Source organism: Lygodium microphyllum, chromosome 7, assembly GCF_053477565.2.
Source record: "Lygodium microphyllum isolate KBCC chromosome 7, Lygodium_microphyllum_v1.1.10, whole genome shotgun sequence".
In the NCBI taxonomy this organism is placed as follows: Eukaryota; Viridiplantae; Streptophyta; class Polypodiopsida; order Schizaeales; family Lygodiaceae; genus Lygodium; species Lygodium microphyllum.
The window spans coordinates 57353524-57376800 of record NC_141141.1 but is presented as its reverse complement, the minus strand read 5'-3'; the positions used below and the strand labels follow the sequence as shown (position 1 = coordinate 57376800).

Here is a 23277-nt window from a genome sequence, read left to right as displayed (position 1 = left end):
TCGAGGACTGGAAGAAACTGCTAGGCGGGAGTGATGCCGAGTCCCACCTGGAACCCTAGGTACCGGATGGTCTGTCCTTTGCTCACCCATCTAAATCCCAGGTGGACGCCCCACTCCATGCTAGAGTCCGGGTCTGTGAGGAAACCAACCGACTTTCACCAGTTGATTTTCGCTCCCGTTGCAGAAGAGAACACCTCAAGAGCCAACCTCACTCTCTCCAGCATCAACTCGTCATCCTCTATGTAGAGCGTTGTATCATCTACATACTCTGAGTCTAACAACTTGGTCTTCTCTCTTACTGGAAGTCGGAGGCCACGTAAACCGCTCACACGTGACTTGAGGAAGTGAGACATCGCCTCTGCAAAGAGAAGGAACAGGTATGAGCCAAGGGGCAGCCCTGTCAGACTGATCTCTCCAGCCAAAACTCCTCCCCTCGCCTCCCTCCTATGAGAACCCTGTGGCCAATCTGTAAAATGCAGAGACCCCGGAAATGTCAGACCGATCTCTCCAGCCGAAACTCCTCCCCTCATCTCCCTCCTATGAGAACCCTGTGGCCGATCTGTAAAATGCAGAGACCCCGGAAATCCAAGTCTGGGGGAAACCCAACCTCACCATGGTGCCCTCTAGGAAATTCCAGTCCACCTTGTCATAGGCTTTCTCAAAATCCAAGAGTAGTACGGCCAGTCTCTGCCCACTGTAGTGGGCCCACTCTGTCGCCTCAAAGAAGGTGAATACATTGTCCAGGATGCTCCTATTCTAGACAATCCTATTTGTGTGTCATGGATGATGTCTGGAAGCAAGGGGCGTAGTCGCCTACCAATCATCTTTGCCAGTGCCTTATTGGCCACCGACAATAAGGTGATCGGTCTCCACTGGGAAAGCTCCAACCGGTCTCTCCCTTTGGAAAGAAGACTGATAAGGCCTGCCAATAGACTCCCTAGCATCTGTCCGGAAGTGAAAATCTCCTAAAAGATCAACAGTAGAGGATCCTTCACCACTTCCCAGAAGGTAGTGAAGAAAGCCTTAGAGAGGCCATCCTCTCCTGGGCATTTCTGCCCGTCCTGTGTATGGAAAGCCTCCTCTAGTTCCTTCTCTGTGAAGGGGGCTAGGAGGGAGCGTCCCATCTCCTTTGTGACGAGGGACGGGATGTTATCCCAGACCTGCTGTCTACATCATTGTCCTCTAGCTAAGGCTCTCTCTTGCTGGAAGAGGCGACTATAGTAGTCGGTGGCAATCTCCATCACCTCGTCAGGGCTAGAACGGGTCCTCCCATACTGATCTCGGAGATTGCGTATCTGCTCTCCTGAGGTGCGAGGCTGGTGCACCTGAAAAAACTCCCTCCACATTGTGTCCCCCTTATGCGCCCAGAAAGCTGCTGAGGTGCAGAAAGAGAACTCAGAGCACTTGTCCTCTAGGCTAGCAATGGCTACTCGCGCATGCACCTCCTGTGCGTGGAGACTGGGATCCCCTGGTGCCACCTGTAATAATCTCTGCATGGCTGCAAGGTCCCGGCGGAGTGCTCTCTCCTCCTCCCAGCTCTGCTGCCTAGACTGTATGGCTGCCTCTTGGCAGATTCTGCTCGGCTCAGCTAGGGCCTCTGCAACCTCCTCTGCGATCTGGCCCCTCCTACCCCACTCTCTGGTCCAAATCTGCTCTATCTGTCTCGTCACCTCCTCCCTCCTGTAGATCGAGTCAGGGATTCGACAAGATCGTGTATCTAGGGTAGATGCTGGGGGATCTAGTGTAAGGAGAACCGGGCAATGATCGGACAACGTGGTGCCCGCCAACTGCCCAATCTGGCCTCCCCGAGAGCCTTCCCACTCTCCCACATAAAACCTATCCAACCGCTCCAGCAGGACTCCACCTAGCCATCTGTATCCCCAAGCGAAGTCCAGCGACCTCTCCCTCCTATGAAAGGCAGGGTCTCTCCAAGCATCGCGTGCTCCTACTGCCAGTAGAAACACCTCCCATGCCTCCTGCTCCTCCCTGGCCATGCCTTGGTAGTTTCTCCCTCTGCCTTGCTAGTCCTCCAAAGCCTCTAGGTTGTTGAAGTCTCCTCCAACAATCCAAGAGTCCACCTCTGGGAATCCTTGCGCGATCTCAACCCAGAACCTGCTGTGTGCCCTAACCTCCGTAGGGGCATAGATATTAAGGACTCCAAGGTACGAGTCCCCAATATCCAATCTGAACCATAGCACCCTCCCTGCCACTATCGTCCCGTGGTCTCGAACACAAGCGGTAAGACTCGGACCAATAGAGGTGCGCACGCCTCGACTCCTACCTTGGGCACCTATGGTGTGCTCCCAGTAAGTGTGTGAGCTACTTGGGAGTACCTTCCCTACCCGCTGGGCATGGGTGGGGGTGAGCTTGTGCTCCTATAGAAGTAAGATGTCGATCCGTCCGGCAAGGGCAGGTTGCAACTCCTGTCGAACAATCAATTTCCTGGATCCACGTGCCCCATTATAGTGGAGGCTATTCACATTCCAGGATGCAAGGTGTAAGCTCATAGGGAAACCTGTGATTGCCCGAACAGGCATCTGTTCCGTGTGGAGGCTGTTGATGACCAGGAGAAGCTATGAGGCATGCAGGTGCGCTTTGCCGCCGGTCTGGATGGCGAGCTCCATTCCCCCATGGTGGCTCTCAGCCGGACCATAGGGGTGATAGAAGTTCCAGGTGGTACTATCAATGCATCTATCAGCCATGCGGAGAGTCGAGACTTTGTGCAGTGGTAGAAATGGGCCGCCTGTGCCAAGGGCCACTTGATCACATCTCTCAGAGCCCTCCACTGTGGAGGGGCTCGAAAGATAATGCTCACGTGAGGGACCTCGGCACCAGCCCACCAGTTAATGTCCATCATGCAACCAGGCCACTGTTGTGCAAACAATGCTAGTCCTTCTTCTCCCATCCACTAGGAGGTGTGGTCCACCACCTGACTCTTCAACTCTTCCTCTATCTGTGTCGTCGTCCACTCCCCTGAGTGAGAGGATTGAAGAAAAAGAGCGTAGTTTGGACCATCCGGTGGTACTAGAAGATGGACCTTGCCCCTCCTTGACTTACGAACCACAAAGATCCCTACCTCTAGAGGTAGTGGGAACTCTCCGCGCTTTGCAACTCACAAGTAGGACCATGGGCCACTGCGGAAGAACTCCTATGGCAACAGGTGTGCCTATCTCGGGAACATGTGACGAGCAGCAGGGGTGGATGAGCTGGTGGCTGTATGGGAGGGGGGGGACTGCTGGTGCGAAGAGGATGTAGTCATGTGTGGCTCATCACCTCCTGTGGGAGGAGGGGGGGTGGGTCTGGGAGGGATCGCCTAAACCAGGTGTGGATCAGGGGGGATGCTCGGTATGGGAGGTGGTGGGGGGGAGGATGATCGAGGGATGGTGGGATGGACGGAAGTACATGGCGGGTGTAGGGGGAGGCTGGTGGTCCTGGAGGTGGGGGGCTATGCGCCAGGGTCAGTGTGGGGGGGGGGGGGAGGCATGGGATGTGGAGGGTGGTGGATGTGGGGGCTGTGGGGACTCAGGAAAGGTAGTTTGTGGCGCAGGTGGTGGATGTGGGGGGCTGCGGTTGTGGCGGGTGGGACGGGCTTAGGGGGGGGCTATGGAGTGCTCTGCCGAGGGGGTGTCACATGCCCTCCTACTCCCTGCTGCCGAGGCTAGTTCTGAGACGCTAGCTGCACCCCCCCTGCCGTCTCCCTCTCTGTGGTCTCTGGACCCGTGTAAAGCCATCAGCGTCCACTTGCAGGCTTGTCGGCGGAGCCATCTTGGCTCCGAAACGCATGCAACCTGCTGCCTGATGCCCAAAGTCGTGGCAGCGTAGACACTACCTTGGTTGCCCCGTCATAATGACCTACTGCCTAAAGGAGTGGCCGCCCGCCTCAATCTCTAGGAACTGTGGGATATTCTTGACCTCTTTCACTGCCACCCGTACCTTTGGGACTCCTGCCACTGTCACTGCATCCGCGAAGGACGTGGGAAGGATAGTGCCAAAGAGCCGACCAAAGTCTTCCACCAACTGGTGATACTCTATCGCCAGGCGGGGGAAAAGAAGGGCGACCGGGTGCCGGAGAAACCTATTGTGGAGTGCAAACGCCTCCACAGTAAAGCCGTTGTACCAAGGGACCATGTATATGACCCCCTTCATGGACGCATATGGTGAACTGGCGAGTAACTCACGAGCTACGTCCGCCAAACTGAGCCGGACCATGAAGATCCCTTGGCCCATTAGGACTGCCTCCACGATCTGCGCTGTGCCAATGCGCAGCCTGGAGTGAAGCCAGTCCCGAAGCTGAGCCTTGGCTGGGGAATGTCCTACTACCTGACCATAAATCGTTGTTTCCTTTAGCTCCAGCTCCTTAGCTCGAACGGCTAAGAGATGCTCCTCAGAGAGGACGACGCACAAGGTGTTTGACTAGGGGGCACTCGCTGAGTGTGCCGGCGTCTAACTAGAGGTTTCCATTGCGCATCCTTTCTGCGAGGACTACCAATCACGTCGCGGTGCTACCTGAGGGGGGCAAGTTGCTGCAAATCGAGGGAGCAACTTGGAGGGTGGGGGATCAATGGCGAGGGGGGAGACCGCTTCTGTTTTGACACAGCACAGACGGATTCGGGGGTAGCGGACAGAGGTAGCGTGCCGGGGGGGAGGGGGGGGCAGCGGGCTATTAGGGCGGGGGGGACAGTCTCTTCCAGGGTGGCCAAGCGTGGAGGGGGGCAGCCAATTGTTGGGGTGGGGAGGGGGGGCGCTGTCTCACTTGGGCGGACAGGCGGGGGGGAGGGGGGGGGGGGGCGGCCAGACGGAGGAGGAGAATCCAGGCAGGGCGGGACGTTCACAACTGGCGGATAGGAACGGGAGGAAGCGATTAGACAGGCGGACAGACGGGGGGAAGACCAGTGAAACTGAAGGTGTGATCAGAAGGGCCGGAGGGAGATCAGCCGGAGCAATGGGGCGCGAATGAACTGGGGGAACGGGCGCGATCCTACAAAACGGGGGGGAGCACACGACGTGACGGGTGCCGAGCGCTTCAATAGCCAAAGTCCTATTTTCCATCAGCCCCCCTAACAAAGAGCTAGAATAGAAAAGCTCAATTATATAGTCTAGATGTATAATCCCCAAAAGCCCACTAGATCTTGGTTGGAAAATGACATCCTATGCAACCTTAGCCCTCATTGGACTCCCTCTCCTTATGATCAACCAAAATTGTAGATAAGTTTCTTCACCTAACCAATCCAAAACCCACCAAGGAAAATCGGAACCATAGCGGTGAGTTCAATTGATGGGTTTAGAGCGAATTTTTTTTTTGCTAGGATTGACGTGGCTGCAGCAGATAGACCTAATTCAAAAAACACATAGCCGCGAAATGATTGATCTGTTTCGCAAAAGCCAAGGCTAGACATTGAGAAGAGGCACCCCAAGAGTAATGTACGATTTGGTAGAGAGGAAGACCTGTTTAGCAAAGCACCATCCCCTTTGCTAGAGAGAGTCTAGATGTGCTGCACTAGAGAACTTCTGCTTGATTCTCAAGAGAAGGGGGGCTAGCTGCTACCCTGAAAAAATGTCAATTCAACCATTTACATCCTAGCATACCTCACCGAAACCCAACAAGGAACCCAAGTAAAGAAGTTGAAGATGAAAACATGTGACTTATGCCAATTTATGATACTACCAAAGCCTCTGCGAAATATATCCATCACAGTCACAACATCTTTGAAGTAACCCTCGTCCACATCTAGCTATACTGCTGTATCTTCTACAAATTCTATATCCGAAAGATTGTCTGCAACCCCACTGTGTATCAAGTGCGAGCTTATAGCATCTTCCAGAAACAGAAATCGGAAAGAAGCAATGAAGCCACTAATCATGATACAACATGCTAAATAATGCACATAATCCTATTAGAAATATTATGTGAGTATATGATGTAACCAAGCCATATATGGTGGACTTCTAAAAATGTATATCAAATACAATGCAAGTTTAACATCAAATGTCAAGAGATTGACTTCAAGTGATACACAATTTGTGTTTTCTCTAACTATCCGCAGCATCTCCAGTGAGAGGCTTACCAAGGATATATACACATTATGAGGACTGAGATGAGGATCAAGAACTTGGTGATAAGCCCGTATTGCAACATTAGCAAATGTGAAGACCTTTGGTATTGTAATTGTGATGGCTAAACTTGGTTCATTCAAAGCATGCAATCGAGGATTTTTTGCATGATTAACCCAAAGATAGAGTTTCCAGTCTCCTGATATTGCACAAAAGGTTGCTTCATTGGTTCGTTTCCATACTTCATGAGATCTCTACAAGCACAAATGTCAAGGAAATGGAAAAAATATCAAGATCTAAATAAAAGACCTCTAATCCACATATTAAAATTGCAAAGGCATTGGTAAGGAGTTACAGACTTCAATTGCAGACTGCATTCTGCTCACATGCAACTAGCATACATGTACACATTTAATTCTGGTAAACCACTCAGTTTATCACTGTTTTTGGATTTTACATGTCCCTTTTGCACATTTTTTTGTAAGATAACATATGCATGTACACACATACAAATGAAATGACAGATGGCCTGATGGATCTGAACAAAAAGCAGATTTTGAAGATGAACCTATACGGCTTACAATATCTTAATGAAGGCTAGCTTGGTTTATGAAAGCTTGTTAGTAAAGTACAAATTATGTATTTGAAAAGATATTAACAATATTTGGTGGCAGCTATACAAGCTCTATGCATAGATACAATAAATGACCTGCCTGACAAGTCAACAAATGAACACCCATGCCTGACAAAACATGTGGAGAAAAATACTGACCTGTCGACAGCCCTGACCTGCGCAGCACCAATCGCTGACCTGCCTGCCACTATAATCCTTCATAGCCACCACAAACTTGCCCTCCACACACCTGCCCCCCAACATAGACCTATCTCCCACCTGACAAAACACTTGGAGAAAAAGACTGACCTGCTGACACAACTGGATCTGTCTGACCCAACAGCCCTGACAGACTGGCCCTGACCTTTGCAGCACCAATCACTGACCTGTCTGTCAGTATAGTCCTGCGCAGCCACCACAAACTTGGCCACCACCCACAGCCCTACCCACCTATCAACTACCTGTTGCCCACCACAACAGCGCCACTCACCACCATCCTTGCCAACAAACCACCACCCCACCTGTCTGTCAACCAGCATCTACCACACCCACAACCATCTTGCCCCTTTCAGCCCTCCCCCTGCCTCCACCGCTCTAGACGCTCCCTTCCATCCATGTCACATCCCTGTTACAAACATGATGCATCTTCAGCTTCTTTGTCCACCCTTGTAGCTTTTTTCCAATGCCTCCCTCAAGCTGCATCCATCTCCCCTACTTTGGCACAACCCCTTCAAATGCTAGAGTCGCCAACGCAAAGCTCAGCACCAATCATCTTGTTAGAGCCAGCACCACAATCACATGGAGTTAGTGCATCACACAAGATTGCAGCCAGTGCCTCACCACCACCAAGGACTCCAATGCAGCCCCCCCACACATTTAGTAGATGCCTTCCTGCTGATTCGTTTCACTCAGGACATAGAGCGGGCCCTTAGCGACAAAGTGACAGCCCTTGAGGCGTCTTCTTTGGCCTGCAAATTGGTTGGAGATCACCCATCCATTCCCCTTCTCAAGTATCCAATTGGATCTTATGACCACCCCAGCCAGGGTCACACAAGTGGTGCCCTTGGTAAAGGGTTGCTTTAGACTCCACTTCAGCTTGTTGGGATAAAGCCCTGTTTAACCTTCCATGTATAGTACACGCACATTATTTAGCTGTAAATGTGAATGCACCCTTACGTGCCCTAAGTATAAATACATTTTATTCTTTGTGTACCAACATATCGTTGGTACACTCATATCAGATAGTACTTTCACTCTGCTCTCTCTCTCACCAGTCGCCACACTCTCACGCTCACTCCTTGAACTTCTGCACATCCACTACTGAGCTCCAACAACTGATATCACAACTCAGACTGCACGCTTCCCGAGATCAAAGGCAGCTCGCGAACACCTCGAGGCAAAAGAAAGTCAATAGAGCAGGAGTCTCCGGCTCTTAGCTCAGAGTGGGCTGCAGATGGACTGCATGTGATAGGTCAATAGGTGCCAACCACCTGACCAGGTCCGTTGTGTGTGACCAAGGCAATAGTCGTGGTAGCAGTCGAGTGACAAAGCAGCAGTCGGGCAGACGACGCACATACTAGCAATCATTGTGGCCGCTAGTCGGAAATTCGTCGCGAGGACACGGCATCGGCAAGTGACGACTAGGCGTGACAACTGTCATGCGACGGGGCAAGGTCAACGGAACAACCAACCCCCCCCCCCCCCCCTCCTCCCCTCTAGTCAGTTTTTTTTTTTAATCAAAATTTTTTCTTTAATATTTTCAATTACCACTTGTCTTGGCGGGGGTTCACGCATTGGAGCACAAATCTCAGATATGTGCAAATTCGGGTCCGAAAATTTGGGGCTTTTCCCAGATTTGACCTCGTCTATGCCTGGCAATGATGTTCAAATCAAAAATTGCAGACATTGCGTGTGGTGACCTTAAATAAATTGGGGATTTTACCAAATTTGTCAGAATTTTGCTCTTTTTAAGTAAAATTTCTTGATATTGGATCCCACAAAATTGGGGCTTTTCATGTATTGATAAAATTTTGCTCAACTAGGTCAGATTGGCTGACATTTATGCAATTTTGGACCTGAAATTTTGGGGGTTTGTGCAGAATTTGGTAAATTTCTGCATTTTTGCCCGTGTGGTGACTGGTTCATGTACAAACAACAGAGATTTATTACTATTTGAGGAAGAATTGCAATGTGTTTGCTAGTTTAGCTTATGGTTTTGCATTTCAAGGGCATTTACTCTTGTATTCGTGATAAAATGGCTGCAACTTCTTCCCATTCAGACATCAAGAGTTTGATGGAAATCAAACGGTTGATGGTCATGGCTTTGACCTTTGCAAAGACCGTATGCAAGGCATTTTGTTCCTAAAGGATTGTAAGGATGCTTTGCAGGAAGATAAACCCACACTAATGTGTGATGCAGATTGGGCCAAAGTAAATAAAAAGGTTGTGGCTTACATTAAGATGGGTGTCACTGATGACATTTTGACAAACGTTAAGGGTTTAGATGCAGGCTATGCAATATGGGAGAAGCTGAAAACTACCTATGAGATAACCACATCTGTTAATCAGGTGCATTTAATGCACAAGTTGGTGAATATGCAATTGGATGAGTCAAAGCCTACAGTTGAGCACTTGAGTGCATTTACAAGCATTTTAAATCAGCTCAAGGATGCAAATTTGGACTTTGATGATAAGTTGAGGGCGATCTTTTTTATCATGCCACTGCTCGACTCTTGGGACGACTCTTGGGAGACCTTGGTCGTTTCTCTCAGCAATAACCCCAATCTCTCATATGATGGACTGAGGGGCTCAATCTTGAATGAAGAAATTAGACGTATGTCTAGTGGAGAAGGCAACAACTCAGCTTATAATGTAAGAGGTAGGGCTGAAAAGAGAAATGCAAATGCAGGACAGAGAAACATGAGCAAGAGCAAAGGAAAGGAAAAGAGTGACATTACTTGTTATCACTGTGGTCTGAAGGGCCACAAGAAACTTGATTGCAAGTATTACAAGAAGGAACAAGAGAGAAAGAAAAATGCAGGAGATAAAAAGAACAAGGAGGATAAGACAGATGCATCTGAGGAAGCCAAAGGCAAGGAAAAGGCAAATGTGGCCTCTAGTGTGATCATAGAGGAGCTTTCACATACATAGGCCGATGTATTATGTACAGTTGATTATGATGCCCTTGTATGTCACATGCAATATATGCAAATTACCAAGGCTGATGTGATTGATGCACTTTTGTCAGTTGATGATGGTGTCACTCAGACTTGGATTGTAGACTCTAGTGCCTCTTTCCATGTAACTCCTTGCTTGGAGTGTTTTGCTATGTTCAATGCAGGCAGTTATGGAAAGGTGTATCTTGGAAATAACCATGCTTGTAGCATTGATGGGATTAGCACTGTACACTTGTCTTTAGAGAATGGTCAAGAGCTTGTGTTGAAATATGTCAGATATGTGTCTGGCATTAAAAAGAGTTTACTATCTGTTGATCAACTTGACTTGCATGGCTACACCACACTATTTGGTGGTGGTTTGTGGAAAGTGAAAAAGGGTTCCATGCTGATTGCAAAAGGAACCAAGAAGGGCACTTTGTATTGTTTGCACTGTAAAGCCTTGAATGGCAAGTTTCTTGCAGTTACTGAAATTTGCAGTCACTTGGAGTTATGGCATAAGAGATTAGGCCATATGAGCCAGAAAGGACTTGATGTCCTTACCTCTCTGAAGAGGGTTGATGGAAAAGGCTCTAAACTTGACTTTTGTAATGAGTGTCAGTTTGGAAAGCAAATAAAATTTCCTTTTACTCTCATATCTCTCGTAAGTCCAATGTCTTAGACTTAGTGCATTCTGATGTATGTAGTATGCCCGTGAAATCGTTGGGTGGTGCTGCATATTTTGTCTCCCTTATAGATGATTATTCCAAAAAGATTTGGGTATACCTGTTGAAAAAGAAAAGTGAAGTATTTGTTGTTTTTAAAACTTTTCGTGCATTTGTGACCACTCAGATAGGTAAAAAGCTGACATGCTTGAGAACTAATAATGGGGGTGAATTTACATCAACTAAATTCAAGTCCTTTTGTGACTTGCATGGTATTAAGAGGGAGCTTACAACCCTTCTTCAAATGGAGTGGCTGAGAGATATAATAGGACCTTATGTGAAAGAGTGCAGTGCATGATGCCCACTGCTAATCTCCCTCATGAATTTTTGGGAGAGGCACTCAAAACCACGGTTCACATTTGCAACCACTCTCCAAACAAGTCCTTAAATAATGGCATCCCTAAGGAGCTTTGGTCTGGCAAATCGGCCTCATATGACCATTTACCCGTATTTGGTTGTGATGCTTTTGTGCATGCTAGAGATGAGCTAAGGAACAAACTTGACCCAAAATCCACCAAAGGCATCTTCATGGGCTATGGTGATGAGGGTGAATTTGACTATAGAGCGTGGTTACCTCAGTTCAAGAAAATTATTCGCAGCAGTAATGTTGTGTTTAATGGGGCAAAATTTCTTGAAGGTACTTTAGCCTCAAATGAAGATATGAAAAATGTCAAATTTCAGAGTTTGCAGCCACCTATTACTTCAGAAAATGAGCCTCATGGTGCTGTACCACAGGCTGAAATTGACGATCAGCCGGTTATTTTTTATCCAAATGATGATGGACAGCAAATAGGAGCACAAGGAGATCATGGACAGCAAGATAGACTTGCTAATTATGAAAATGCAGGTGCTGTAATGAAAATAAAGGTGTTGTCAACATGAACAGCATGCTGAAAATGGCTTACAGCAGCCAATAAATGCTAAAAATAATATACCTCCAAATGTAGACCCAATTCCTCTGAATGTTGATCATTCGGTACGCAGGTCTGCACGCGTAAGAAGGCAACCACATAGGTTTGACCCCTCCTTGCATTATGTGATGCTTACAGATGAGGGTGAGCCTCTTACATACAAAAAGGCCAAGTCATGCGAATTCAGCAGTAAGTGGGAGCTAGCTATGAAGGAAGAGATTAAATCTCTATATGCAAATGATACTTGGGATCTTGTGCCATTGCCCGAGGGAAGGAAGCCCCTTCCAAACAAATGGGTGTACAAAGTAAAGACAGTCGATGGGAAACCCACGTACAAGGCAAGACTGGTTGCCAAAGGGTATGCACAGAAGGAAGGGATTGACTCCAAGAGGTCTTCTCACCTATTGTGAAGATGACCACTCTACGTGTGCTTTTTGCTCTCACTGCTATATTGGACTTAGAGCTGTACGAAATGGATGTAAAAACAACTTTCTTGCATGGTGACATTGATAAGGAAATCTACATGAAACAGCCCGAGGGTTTTGTAGTTCCTAGAAAAGAACAGATGGTATGTAAGCTAAAACACAGCTTGTATGGGCTGAAGCAAGCACCACGGCAGTGATACAAAAAATTTGACACTTTTATGCTATCTCATGGGTTTACACGCAGCCATGCAGATCATTGTTTGTACATGAAAAAGGATATGGATGGCAGCCCCATCATACTTGTTTTGTATGTGGATGATACGTTGCTAGCTGGGAAAAGAAAGACTAGCTTGGATGCTCTCAAAAATCAGCTGAAATCAGCTTTCTCCATGAAAGATTTAGGGAATGCAGAGAATATTTTGGGCATGAGGATTCGCAAAGATAGAACGCAGAAATTGTTGTTTTTATCTCCTTATCTTAAGCTTGGATGCCTTTTGGGGTACCCTTACCTTAGTAAAGCTAAGTTATGATCCTGGCATCGCATTGCTGTGCTGTGCTACACCCCCCCATCGCCTCTATTTCCCCTCGCCAAATGTCCATGGCCACCCAAGCGCTCCCCTCCCCCCCCCAATGACACAGCGTTTCCACCCCCCCTCCGCCTGTCGCTTCAACGGCTCCCTCGTCCAGCACTACTTCCATCTCCCTTGCCAATCCAGCTCCCTCGTCCAGCACCACCTCCGTCCCCCTCACCACTGCCCCGCTGGCCGAGTACTGGCCACAGACGCCCCTACACCGTCCTTGGTCCGCCTACTCCCCCCCCCCCGGCCTTCTACCCCCCCCCTGCTCCCCTGCAACAACCCCCCCCCCCCCCCCCCGCCTGGCCACCCACCTACCACCCTACAACAACCCCCCCCCCCTCCGCCTGACTCACCGCCTCTCTTGTACCTATGGCCCCAGCCCCGCCTAACAAGCCCAAATTTGCACTGTGTCGTTTCAAAGCTGGCCTCCCACAGTGTCCAGCACCCCCCCCCCCCCCCCCCAACCGGCACAAAAGAATTTGTCCCCCCCTCCCCTCGCACCCCCCCCAGTTGCTCCCTCCCTCTGCAGCAACCTCCCCCCCCCTCCCTCCCCCAGTAGCACAGCAACGAGATTGGTAGGTCCTTAGCAAGAGCACGCAATGGAAACCTTTGGTCAGACGCCAGTGCATTCTATGAGTGCCCCCCAGTCAAACACCTTGCGCGTCGTCCTATTTGAGGAATAGCTCTTAGACATCTGCACCACAGAGCTAGAGCTTAAAGAAACAGCAATCTTCGATCAGGTAGTAGGACATTCCCCATCCAGGGCCCATCTTCAGGATTGGCTTTACCCCACGCTGCACATTGGCACAGCGCAGATAGCAGAGGCAGTTCTAATGGGTGAAGGGATCTTCATGGTACGACTTACCTCAGCAGACACAGCACGTGATCTACTAGCTAGCTCACTCTATGTCTCCAGGAGGGGGGTCATACATATGGTCCCCTGGTATAGTGGATTCACCATGGAGGCATTCATGCTCCACAACAATTTCCTTAGACACCCAATCACCCTACTATTCCCTAGACTGGCGATAGAGTATCGCCAACATGTGGAACACTTCAGACGGCTCTTCAGCACGGTCCTTCCTGCCTCTTTCACGGACGTAGTGACAGCCGCAGGAGTTCCAAAGGTACGGGTGGCAGTGAAAGAGACAAAGAATATACCATAGTTTCTAGAGATTCAGACAGGCGGACACTCCTTCAAGCAGCAGGTCATTGTGACTGGGCAGCCAGGGCAGTGTCTACATTGCCATGACTTTGGGCATATAGCAGCAGAGTGCACGCGCTTTGGAGCTAAGACACCTTCGCCGACAGGCCCACAAGTGGATACGGACGGCTTTACACGAGTCTAGAGATGAGAAGGAGACGGCAAGGGGGGATGCAACCAGCCCCTCAAACACAGCCATGGCAGCAGGTTGCAAGAGGGCGAGTGTCACTTCATCGGCAGAGCACTATGCCCCCCCCCCTCTTGCCCCGCCCGATAGGACCACAAGCCCACACATCCACCCCCCATGGAGGCGTCACAGGCTGCCTCAGCTGACCCCCCCCCCCCCCCAACACCTACCAAGTGCATCCGACCACCCCACCATCCCTAGATCCCCCCATTCTCCACCATCACCCCCACCGTCCAGCCCCCTTGATGACCACTAGCATAGGTGACCCACCCCCCACCCATCCCTCCCCCCCCCCCCACAGGAGTTGAGGAGCCCCACACGCCGTCATCCTCCACTCACCAGCAGTCTTGCCCTTCTTCCCCTCCCCACACAGTCACTAGTTCTTTCGTTCATGCTCCCCGACACACTTTCTCGAGACAGGCACAGCTGCTACCACAGGAGTTTTCTCGCAGTGGGCCGTTGTCTTACTTAAGAGTTGCGGAGCGCGGAGAGTTCACACTACCCTTGGAGGTGGGAATCTTTGTGGTACACAAGTCTAGGAGTGGCAAGGTCCACCTACTAGCACCACCGGGGATGAACAAAACTATGCATTCTTTCTCCAGACCTCTCACACAGGAGACTGGGCGACGTATCAGATTCAGGAGGAGGTGAAGATCTAGGTGGCAGACCACATCTCCCAACAGATGAGAGAAGGTGGACTAGCACTTTTCTTCCAGCAATGGCCAGGTTGCATGATGGACATTAACTAGTGGGCTGGGGCCGACGTCCCTCATCTAAGCATTATCTTTCGAGCCCCTCCATAGTGGAGAGTGCCAATGGATGTGATTGAGTGGCCCATGGTATAGGCTGCCCATTTCTACCAATGTACGGAGTCTTGCCTCTCAGCATGGTTGATAGATGCCCTGGTGGCTCCACCAAGTGCATTCATCACCCTCATGGTCCACCCAAGGGCCACCATGGGGGAATGGAGTTCACATTCCAGGCCGGCAGTGAAGCGTATACGCATGCCTCATAGTTTCTCTTCTTCGTCAGTAGCTTCCACACCGAACAGATGCTTGTTCGATCAGCCATAGGTTTCCCCATGAATAGCCTCCACTATAGCAGCGCATGTGGTTCTACGAAGTTGATTGTCCGGCAAGAGCTGCAGCCTACCCTTGCCGGACGGATCGACATCCTACTTCTACAGGAGCACAAGCTCACTCTTGCCCAGGCCTAGCAGGTAGGGAACGTACTCCTGGGCAGCTCACACACTTACTGGGAGCACACCATCGGTGCCCATGGTAGGAGTGGGGGTGTTTGCACCTCTATTGGCCCAAGTCTCACGGCCTCTGTACGAGACCACAAGATGATTGTGGCAGGGAGGGTTCTATGGATCAAATTGGATATTGGGGACTCATGCAGCCTCGGAGTCCTCAATGTCTATGCCCCTACTGAGGTTAGGGCACGTAGTAGATTTTGAGTGGAGATCGTGGAAGGACTCCCAAAGGTGGACTCCTAGATTGTTGGAGGAGACTTCAACAACCTGGAGGCTTTAGAGAACCAGCAGGGCAAAGGCAAAAAACTACCAGGGCATGGCTGGGGAGGAGTAGGAGGCATGGGAGGTCTTTCTACTAACAGTAGGAGCACACAATGCTTGGAGAGACCTAGCCTTCCATAGGAGGGAGAGATTGCTGGACTTCTCTTGGGGTTACAGGTGGCCAGGTGGAGTCCCGCTGGAGCAGTTAGACAGGTTCTATATAGAAGAGTGGGGATGCTCTTGTGGAGGCTATGTTGGGCAGTTGGCAGTGGGCAGTTGGCAGGCACCACGTTGTCCACCCGGTTCTCCTGACACTTGGTCCCCTATCATCTACCCTAGACACAACGATCCTGTCGGATCCCTCACGTGATCTACAGGAGGGAGGACATGAAGAGTAAGATTGAGCAGATCTGGACCAGGGAGTGGGGCAAGAGGGACCAAATCACAGAGGAGGTTGCAGAGGTCCTAGCCGCGTTGAAGAGCATCTGCCAGGAGGCAGCCCTACAGGCCAGGCAACAATGTTGGGAGGAGGAGAGAGCACTGCGACAAGACCTAGCAGCCATGCACGGATTAATACAGGAGACACCAGGGGATCCCATCCTCCATGCACAAGAGGTGCGTGCACGAGTAGCCATCGCCAGTCTAGAGGACAGGCGCTCGGAGTTCTCATTCCACACCTCAACAACGTTCTGGGGGCGGAAGGGGGATACGATGTGCAAGGAGTTCTTTTAGGCACACCAGCTCCACACCTCAGGAGAGCAAATATGCAGCCTTCAAGATCAGTATGAGAGGATTCACTCTAGCCCAGATGAGGTGATGGAGATTGCCACCACTATTACAGACTCCTTTTCCAGTAACAGGCAGTCTCAGCCAGAGGACAGCATTGCAGACAGCAGGCCTAGGATCACATCTCGTCCCTCGTCACAGAAGAGACCGGACACTCCCTCCTAGGCCCCTTCACAGAGAAGGAATTAGAGGAGGCTTTCCATACAAAGGACGAGCAGAAATGCCCGCGAGAGGATGGCCTCTCTAAGGCCTTCTTCACTACCTACTGGGAGGTGGTGAAGGACCCCCTACTGATGGCCTTCCATGAGATTTTCACTTCAAGATAGATGCCAGGGAGTCTCTCAGCAAGCCTTATCAGTCTTCTCCCCAAAGGGGGAGACCGGTTGGAGCTTTCCCAGTGGAGACCGATCACCTTATTGTTAGTGGCTTGTAAGGCACTAGCAAAGATGATTGGTAGGCGACTACGCCCCATGCTTCTAGACATCATTCATGATACACAGACAGGCTCTCTCCAGGATAGGAGCATCCTAGACAATGTATTCACCTTCTTTGAGGCGACAGAGTGGGCTCAGCACAGTGGGCAGAGACTAGTCGTACTACTCTTGGATTTCGAGAAAGCTTATGACAAGATGGATTGGGATTTCCTAGGAGGGCACCATGGTGAGATTGGATCTCCCCCAGGCTTGGATTCGCGGGGTCTCCGCACTTTATAGATTAGCCACCAGCAGGATTCTCATAGGTGGTAGGCGAGGGGAGGAGCTTCGGCAAGAGAGATCAGTCCGGCAGGGCTGCCCCCTGGCCCCATACCTATTCCTACTCTTTGCAGAGGCGATGTCTCACTTCCTAAGGTCACGTGTGAGCGGATTACACGGCCTCCGACTTCCAGTGAGAGAGGAGACTGAGTTGGTAGACTTAGAGTATCCAGATGATATAGCACTCTACATAGAGGATGATGAGTTGATGCTAGAGAGAGTGAGGTTGGCTCTTGATGTGTTCTCTTCTGCAGTCGGAGTGAAAATCAACTGGAGAGAGTTGGTTGGTTTCATCACAGACCCGGACTCTAGCACGAAGTGGGGCATCCACCTAGGATCTAGATGGGTGACCGTCCATTACCTAGGGTTCCAGACTCCACATCACCTAGCAATTTCTTCCAGTCCTCGATTCTATCTGGAGGAAGCTGACCTACTGGAGCACGGCTCGCCTCTCACTAGCACACCATGCCCTGGTAGTTAACCAAGTCCTCCTAGTGACGGCCCGATACATCGCATCGTGTTGGTGCTTCTTATCCTGCATAGTACAGCTGCGCAGCCTAGTGCGGAATTTCCTTTGGTCCGGGTCAGATGGCTCCAGGGATTCTAGGGCCAAGGTGGCATGGGAAACCATCATACAGCATCGGTCAGAGGGAGAGCTTGGAATCATAGACCCAGAGTATTAGAGTATAGCCCTCTTGGGCAAGATAGTTGCCCGTGGCCTCACACCAAGAGGACAAACCTGGAAGGTCCTATTACAGGAGGGTCTTCAGGATTGTAGACCAAGGCTTGGCGGTGATTGGAGGCCGTCCCTGAGATGAATCTTCATGTCAGCCTAGACCCCCCCTCCCCCAATCACCCTTCCTACGCAGTTTGCTCCGCATGTGGCAGGGACTCTGTAAGGCCCTAATCCAGAGCCCCTAAGGCTTCCAGGAGGAGATACACCGTCAACCAATGGTCTGGAACCCCCACGTTAGAGATCGGGAAGGGGCACTGATTGGCGAGTGCCCCCACATCCAGTGGGCTGGCTGCTTGGCTCGTACCATCAGGACATGGCGAGAGGTGTACAGGATGGTGGACGAGGAGGTGCTGCAATGAGTATCAAGTTGCCAGAGAGGAGTGGAGTTGAGGAGAAGGGAGATAGACACAGCAATACCTCGGAATGGCTTTCTCCTATGATACGAGAGCTGATAGAGCCCGGGGAGGTATGGGCCGCTAGGTTTTCACCAGTAGGAATCCCCCTACAGGTGGCAAGTAGAGTGGGTGGCCCTCCACCGAGGACATTCTTCACGGTACAGGAGGGGGGGCGTCTGGCTCTTGACAGAGGACAGCAGGATGAGGGAATAGCTGTCCTTTTATGAAGGAGGATCCGGGTGATTGGCCTGCAGGGGAAGACATGGCGGCTGGACCATTTTGTCTTCTAGACGGAGCTCAAAGAGTGGCGCATTTAGATCTAGGAGGGCAGGCCACTTGATGAGTTGGAGTGGGATCCAGGAGAGTGGCTATGGCCCGCCATTGTGGTCACCAAGAAGTCACCGAGGTTCCTAGAGTACACTGTCAAGATTCGGAGACACGCACTGATGCAAGAGGATATGGATTGGGCGCTGTCACATAGCAGGCTCTAGGCAGAGCACAGCATCACAGAGCCTTTTCGACAAACCTTCTGGCACCACCTATGGGATAGCTGGAGACCAAGGAGGGTATCGCATTTCTTATGGTTGCTGGCACATGGAGGCTTGGCAGTGGGAAGTTGACTTGCCCAGATACAGAAGGAGGGAGGTTGCATGCGCTATACACAACAGCCTCTGGAAACCCCAAAGCACTGTCTTTGGTCATGTGAGGCAGCCCAGCTCGTGTGGAGAGGAGCATACTGCATCCTTTGCTATATAGCACTTACCTTGGATGTATCTCATGGGGAGCATTCTATTGGCAGGCAATCACCTAGGGCCGTCACCTTATGTACGAGGCCGAGATGCAGGACACAATATTCATTATCGAGGCAGGATCATGCGCAATGGTCGGTTAGGAGGCTCTTCCCATCCACCACATATTAGAGCCCACAGTGGACCGCTCTGAGGTATGGGAGATCTTAGGGAGTCTTATTGGTTGGCATATCTGGAAGGCGCAGTGTCAGGAGGCTTTCGGCGGAGAGAAACTTTTAGTACATGCGACCTTAGTAGAGCTTTGGACCTCCATTATCCACTCCCTCCGCGGCCGATGGGATTAGGTGCAAGGCGAGTCCAGGGCTCGTTAGGAGTTGCGATGTCATTTTATGCGCACTTGGGGCGGCCAGGACCGATTTTTCGTGATGCAAGCAGGCAGCCCCAAATGGTGATACACCCCCCTCTCCATGGCTTCTTGCCCCCATCCCCCCCAGACCGCCCTGAGAGGCTTGTATACTTGATATATGCGTGACTCGGATCAGCTCCAGCTAGTCTGTTGAGCATGAGCACTTCCTTGTACTTAGGTTTTTTTTGAAGTAATATAATTAGCCGCACTTTATTTGCAAAAAAAGAAAGCTTAGTAAAGCTAACAGCCCAAAAGATGACACGGAAGCAAATGCTATGAAGAAAGTCCCCTATGCATCAGCTTGTGGCTCTCTTATGTATGCTATGGTTGCTACTCGTCCAAACATTGCTCATACAGTGGGACTTGTTAGCAGGTTTATGTCAAATCGTGGCAAAACACATTGGAAGGCTATCAAGTGTATTCTTAGATACCTCAAGGGTACACAAAGAAAGTGTATTTGCTATGGGCAAGGTGCACTTAGTTTGCTGGGTTATTGTGATGCAGACATGGCAAGTGATTTGGACACTTGGAGGTCCACCAGCAGGTATATCTTTATAGTTGCTGGTGGGGTTGTTTCTTGGTGTCCCAGGTTGCTGAACATTGTTGCACTGAGTACCACTGAAGCTGAATACATATCAGCTACTAAAGCTTCTAAGGAAGCTATATGGTTGAGCAGACTTGTAGAGGAACTCAGCATGTCTATGGGTACTGCAGTTTTGGGATGTGATAGCCAGAGTGCTATGTATCTGGCTAAAAATGCCATGTATCATTCACGCACAAAGCATATAGATGTGTGATATCACTTCATTAGACAGATTATGAAATATGGTCGAATCACATTGACCAAGATCAAAACACAGGACAACCTTGCAGATGTTCTCACTAAAAGTCTAAGCAAAGCTAGTACGAGCATTGCATACGACTAGTGGGAGTTGGTTAGAGGTTCACTTCGGACCTTTAAGTGAGAGGTTGTTGGGATAAAGGCCCATTTAACCTTCCATGTATAGTACACGCACATTATTTAGCTATACATGTGAATGCACCCTTATGTGCCCTAAGTTATAAATACATTTTATTCTTTGTGTACCAACATATCATTGGTACATTCATATCAGATAGTACTTTCACTCTGCTCTCTCTCTCACCAGCCATCACACTCTCACGCTCACTCCTTGAACTTCTGCACATCCACTACTGAGCTCCAACATAGCTCACTTGAGAAGATGGAGGTAGTGCTTGCTACTAGCCCGCTTGAGGTCAAATCTTCAATGGCATACTTCAACAAATGGATCAAGGGTCAAAATTATTCATTGCTCAGAGATGGCACTACCATCACCATCTCTTTTCCTAGCCTCAATGAGTACTTCACATCATGCCTTTCTGAGATTAAGAGTGCCTTTGGCCACATCATACAGAGAGAGGACTTTCACCAACATAGTCTCGGAAGGTCCACACAAATACCCATCTATCTAAGCTATTGTACCCCCATATTCTTTACAATTCCTTGCCCAAACGATTAGGATTCCCTCCGTCCATGAGGGTTTTCTCACCCGGTTGATCACATACACAAGATTCCCTGGCCAATGCTTCACATGCAAGATGATTTGACATCTCACAAAGGAGACAGCGCCAGCAACAACAAGATTGCGCAAATCCTAGAAAGAAGTGAAGGATCCCTAGATCCGTCATGTCGAACTCCTGCCGAAGAATGGACCGAGTATGCTCCACCTGCTGAGTGTCGCTCCCTGTAATGATAAGATCATCTACATACAAAATAAGGAAAACACAAAGAGAACCCACAACCCAAAAGTAGAGGTTGGGATCATGATGAGCACTGAAAGCCACTCTGTAGAAAGAAGCGGTCAATCCTCTGGTACCAAGCACGAGGAGCCTGCTTCAGGCCATAAAGGGCCTTCCACAGCCTATAGACATGATCCTCCTTCCCCTGCACAAGAAAACCAGGAGGCTGTGAAACATAGATCTCCTCCTCAAGGACGCCATTTAGAAAGGCTGACTTGACGTCCATCTGATAAACAGGCCAACGGTGGTGAGCTGCAAGAGCCAAAATAACTCGAATGGTAGACATCCGACTGGCACCCGTCTCAGAGGGGGGTAATGTTAACCCCAAGTCAAACACCGCCAGCCCATGTGGTGCCACCTCGACCTACTATGGCTTCCACTAGCACTACCTAGTCACCCAAGAGGCAGAGATTCCACAACTCTTGATTGCAACACCACCCGAGATAAATATGCCACAATCCACAAAGGCAATGACACTAGAGGCCACCCAAGAGGTGCAGCAGGTTGCAGGTGCACCACCATCTCCCAAACTCTTAGCTCACCAAGCAAAGATCTCAAAGTTGATCTCATCTCAAGTACCTGACACAAAGCAAGTGGGGGAACTAAGGAGTCACAGAAGAGTGAGCAAGAGGTAGAGGACTCCAACACATACTGCGAGGACTTCCCCCATTACACCCTACAGCAAAGTTAGCGGAGAGGACTCATTTAAGGGTGAATGCTAGGAGATAGCATAGACAAGCATGGGCGCCTGAGCCACACTAATCTAGGAGGTTGAGAGGATACTCTTAGGGAATGTACAAGGCTTCAGATGACAAGACTTTAGGCACAGCCAGAGCATCGTGAGGCAGGAATTCCAAAGAGCATTAGTGGAAGGATCAGTTGGTTTTCTCATATGCAAAAGCAACATTTCAGAGATAATGTCCCGATTCTGTGGAAAGTTATTGTGAGGTGAAAGTCACACTTATTGGGCAACAATCATGGGAGTTATAGAGATACAAGTTGGAGTATGCATATGCATTGGAGAGTAGTCGCCCCAATCAGTAGATGACCCAAGTATCATGATTCCAGGGAGAGCTATGTGGGTCTCTATAAGAGTGGAGGAGGCACTTATTGATCTCTTGGTCATCTATGCCCCGAATGGCCAGTGAGATAGGAGACAATTTTGGATTACCCTCAGTTGCTTGGGTCCACCGCTAGGTCCCCAAGCTACGAGAGGGATAGAGAGACGATATGGCATAGTACCAAGAGGATGGTTACAAATAAGATGTGCAGATGTTTGATGGCCCATATTACAAAGGAGGAGCTCAAGAAGGCACTTCTAGCGCTACCCTTAGGCAAGTGTCCTGGAGAAGATGGAATGGGTAAGTCTTTCTTTTTGAGCTAGTGGGATCTTATCAGTGCAGGCCTCATCTCAAATTTCTAGGAGATTATGGTGTCAGGGGCTATGCCAAAGAGACTTTTGAGGGACTGATTCACCTCATTCCCAAAGGAAGTGAAGACAGACTGGAGATCACACAAATAAGTTTTGTCCAAGAGCGTAGCATCTTTGAACATCTTCAGAGTCCACCACCTTGGTTGGATCTAGGAACCAGGACCTTATTGTGCTCCTTGACTTTGAGAAGGCATATGGCTGCATGGACTAGGAGTTCTTAGAGGGCATGATGATGAGGATGGGATTTCTGGGGCAATGGGTCACAGGAATAGTAGCTCTATACTCAGTAAATAGCCAGGTTATGACCAGTGGAGCAAGAGAAGACAAATTCAGCATTGAGAGATCAGTTAGATAGGGCTATCCACTAGACCCCTTCTTGTTCTTATTTGTAGCAAAGTCCATGAGCTCCTTCTTGAGAGACAGATCTATAGGTATCAGAGGCATCAGGTTATCCATCCTTGAGTTTGAGGAGCTTCTTGATGTGGAGTTTACTAATGACAATATAATCTCTGAGACAGGGATGAGGGTGACTTTAGAGCCTTTGTTAGGGCCATAGAGATATTTTGCATAGCAACACGTGCCTTAATTCATTGGCATAAGTCCTATGGATTTTGGGCATGTGATACTAGGCAGCCACAGTAGCAACCACAAATGATTTCATGTGGGTTCCCCATGACTGCAATGAGATATCTTGGATTCCATGTGGCAATTGACATTACCTCAGAGCAGCAGTTAGCACCTCTCCTCTTGTGCATAAGGCAGAACCTTATTTATTGGAGCTCAGCAAGATTCCCACTAGCAAGGAGAGTAGTGGTCACCAACCAAGTTCTTCTTGCGACCATGTAGTACATCACTTCCT

General features: G+C 49.6%; 1 protein-coding gene across 3 annotated transcripts in view; it reads right to left on the bottom strand.

The window, feature by feature from the left end:
- Positions 1 to 23277, bottom strand: part of LOC148033477 (uncharacterized) — a 277944-nt gene that overhangs the window by 128655 nt on the left and 126012 nt on the right. For all 3 annotated transcript variants that reach the window (XM_087681411.1, XM_087681412.1, XM_087681413.1), the window contains exon 7: positions 6066 to 6305. In XM_087681411.1, coding sequence (XP_087537537.1) covers positions 6066 to 6305 — 240 coding nt within the window. The remainder of the gene's footprint in view (positions 1 to 6065; positions 6306 to 23277) is intronic.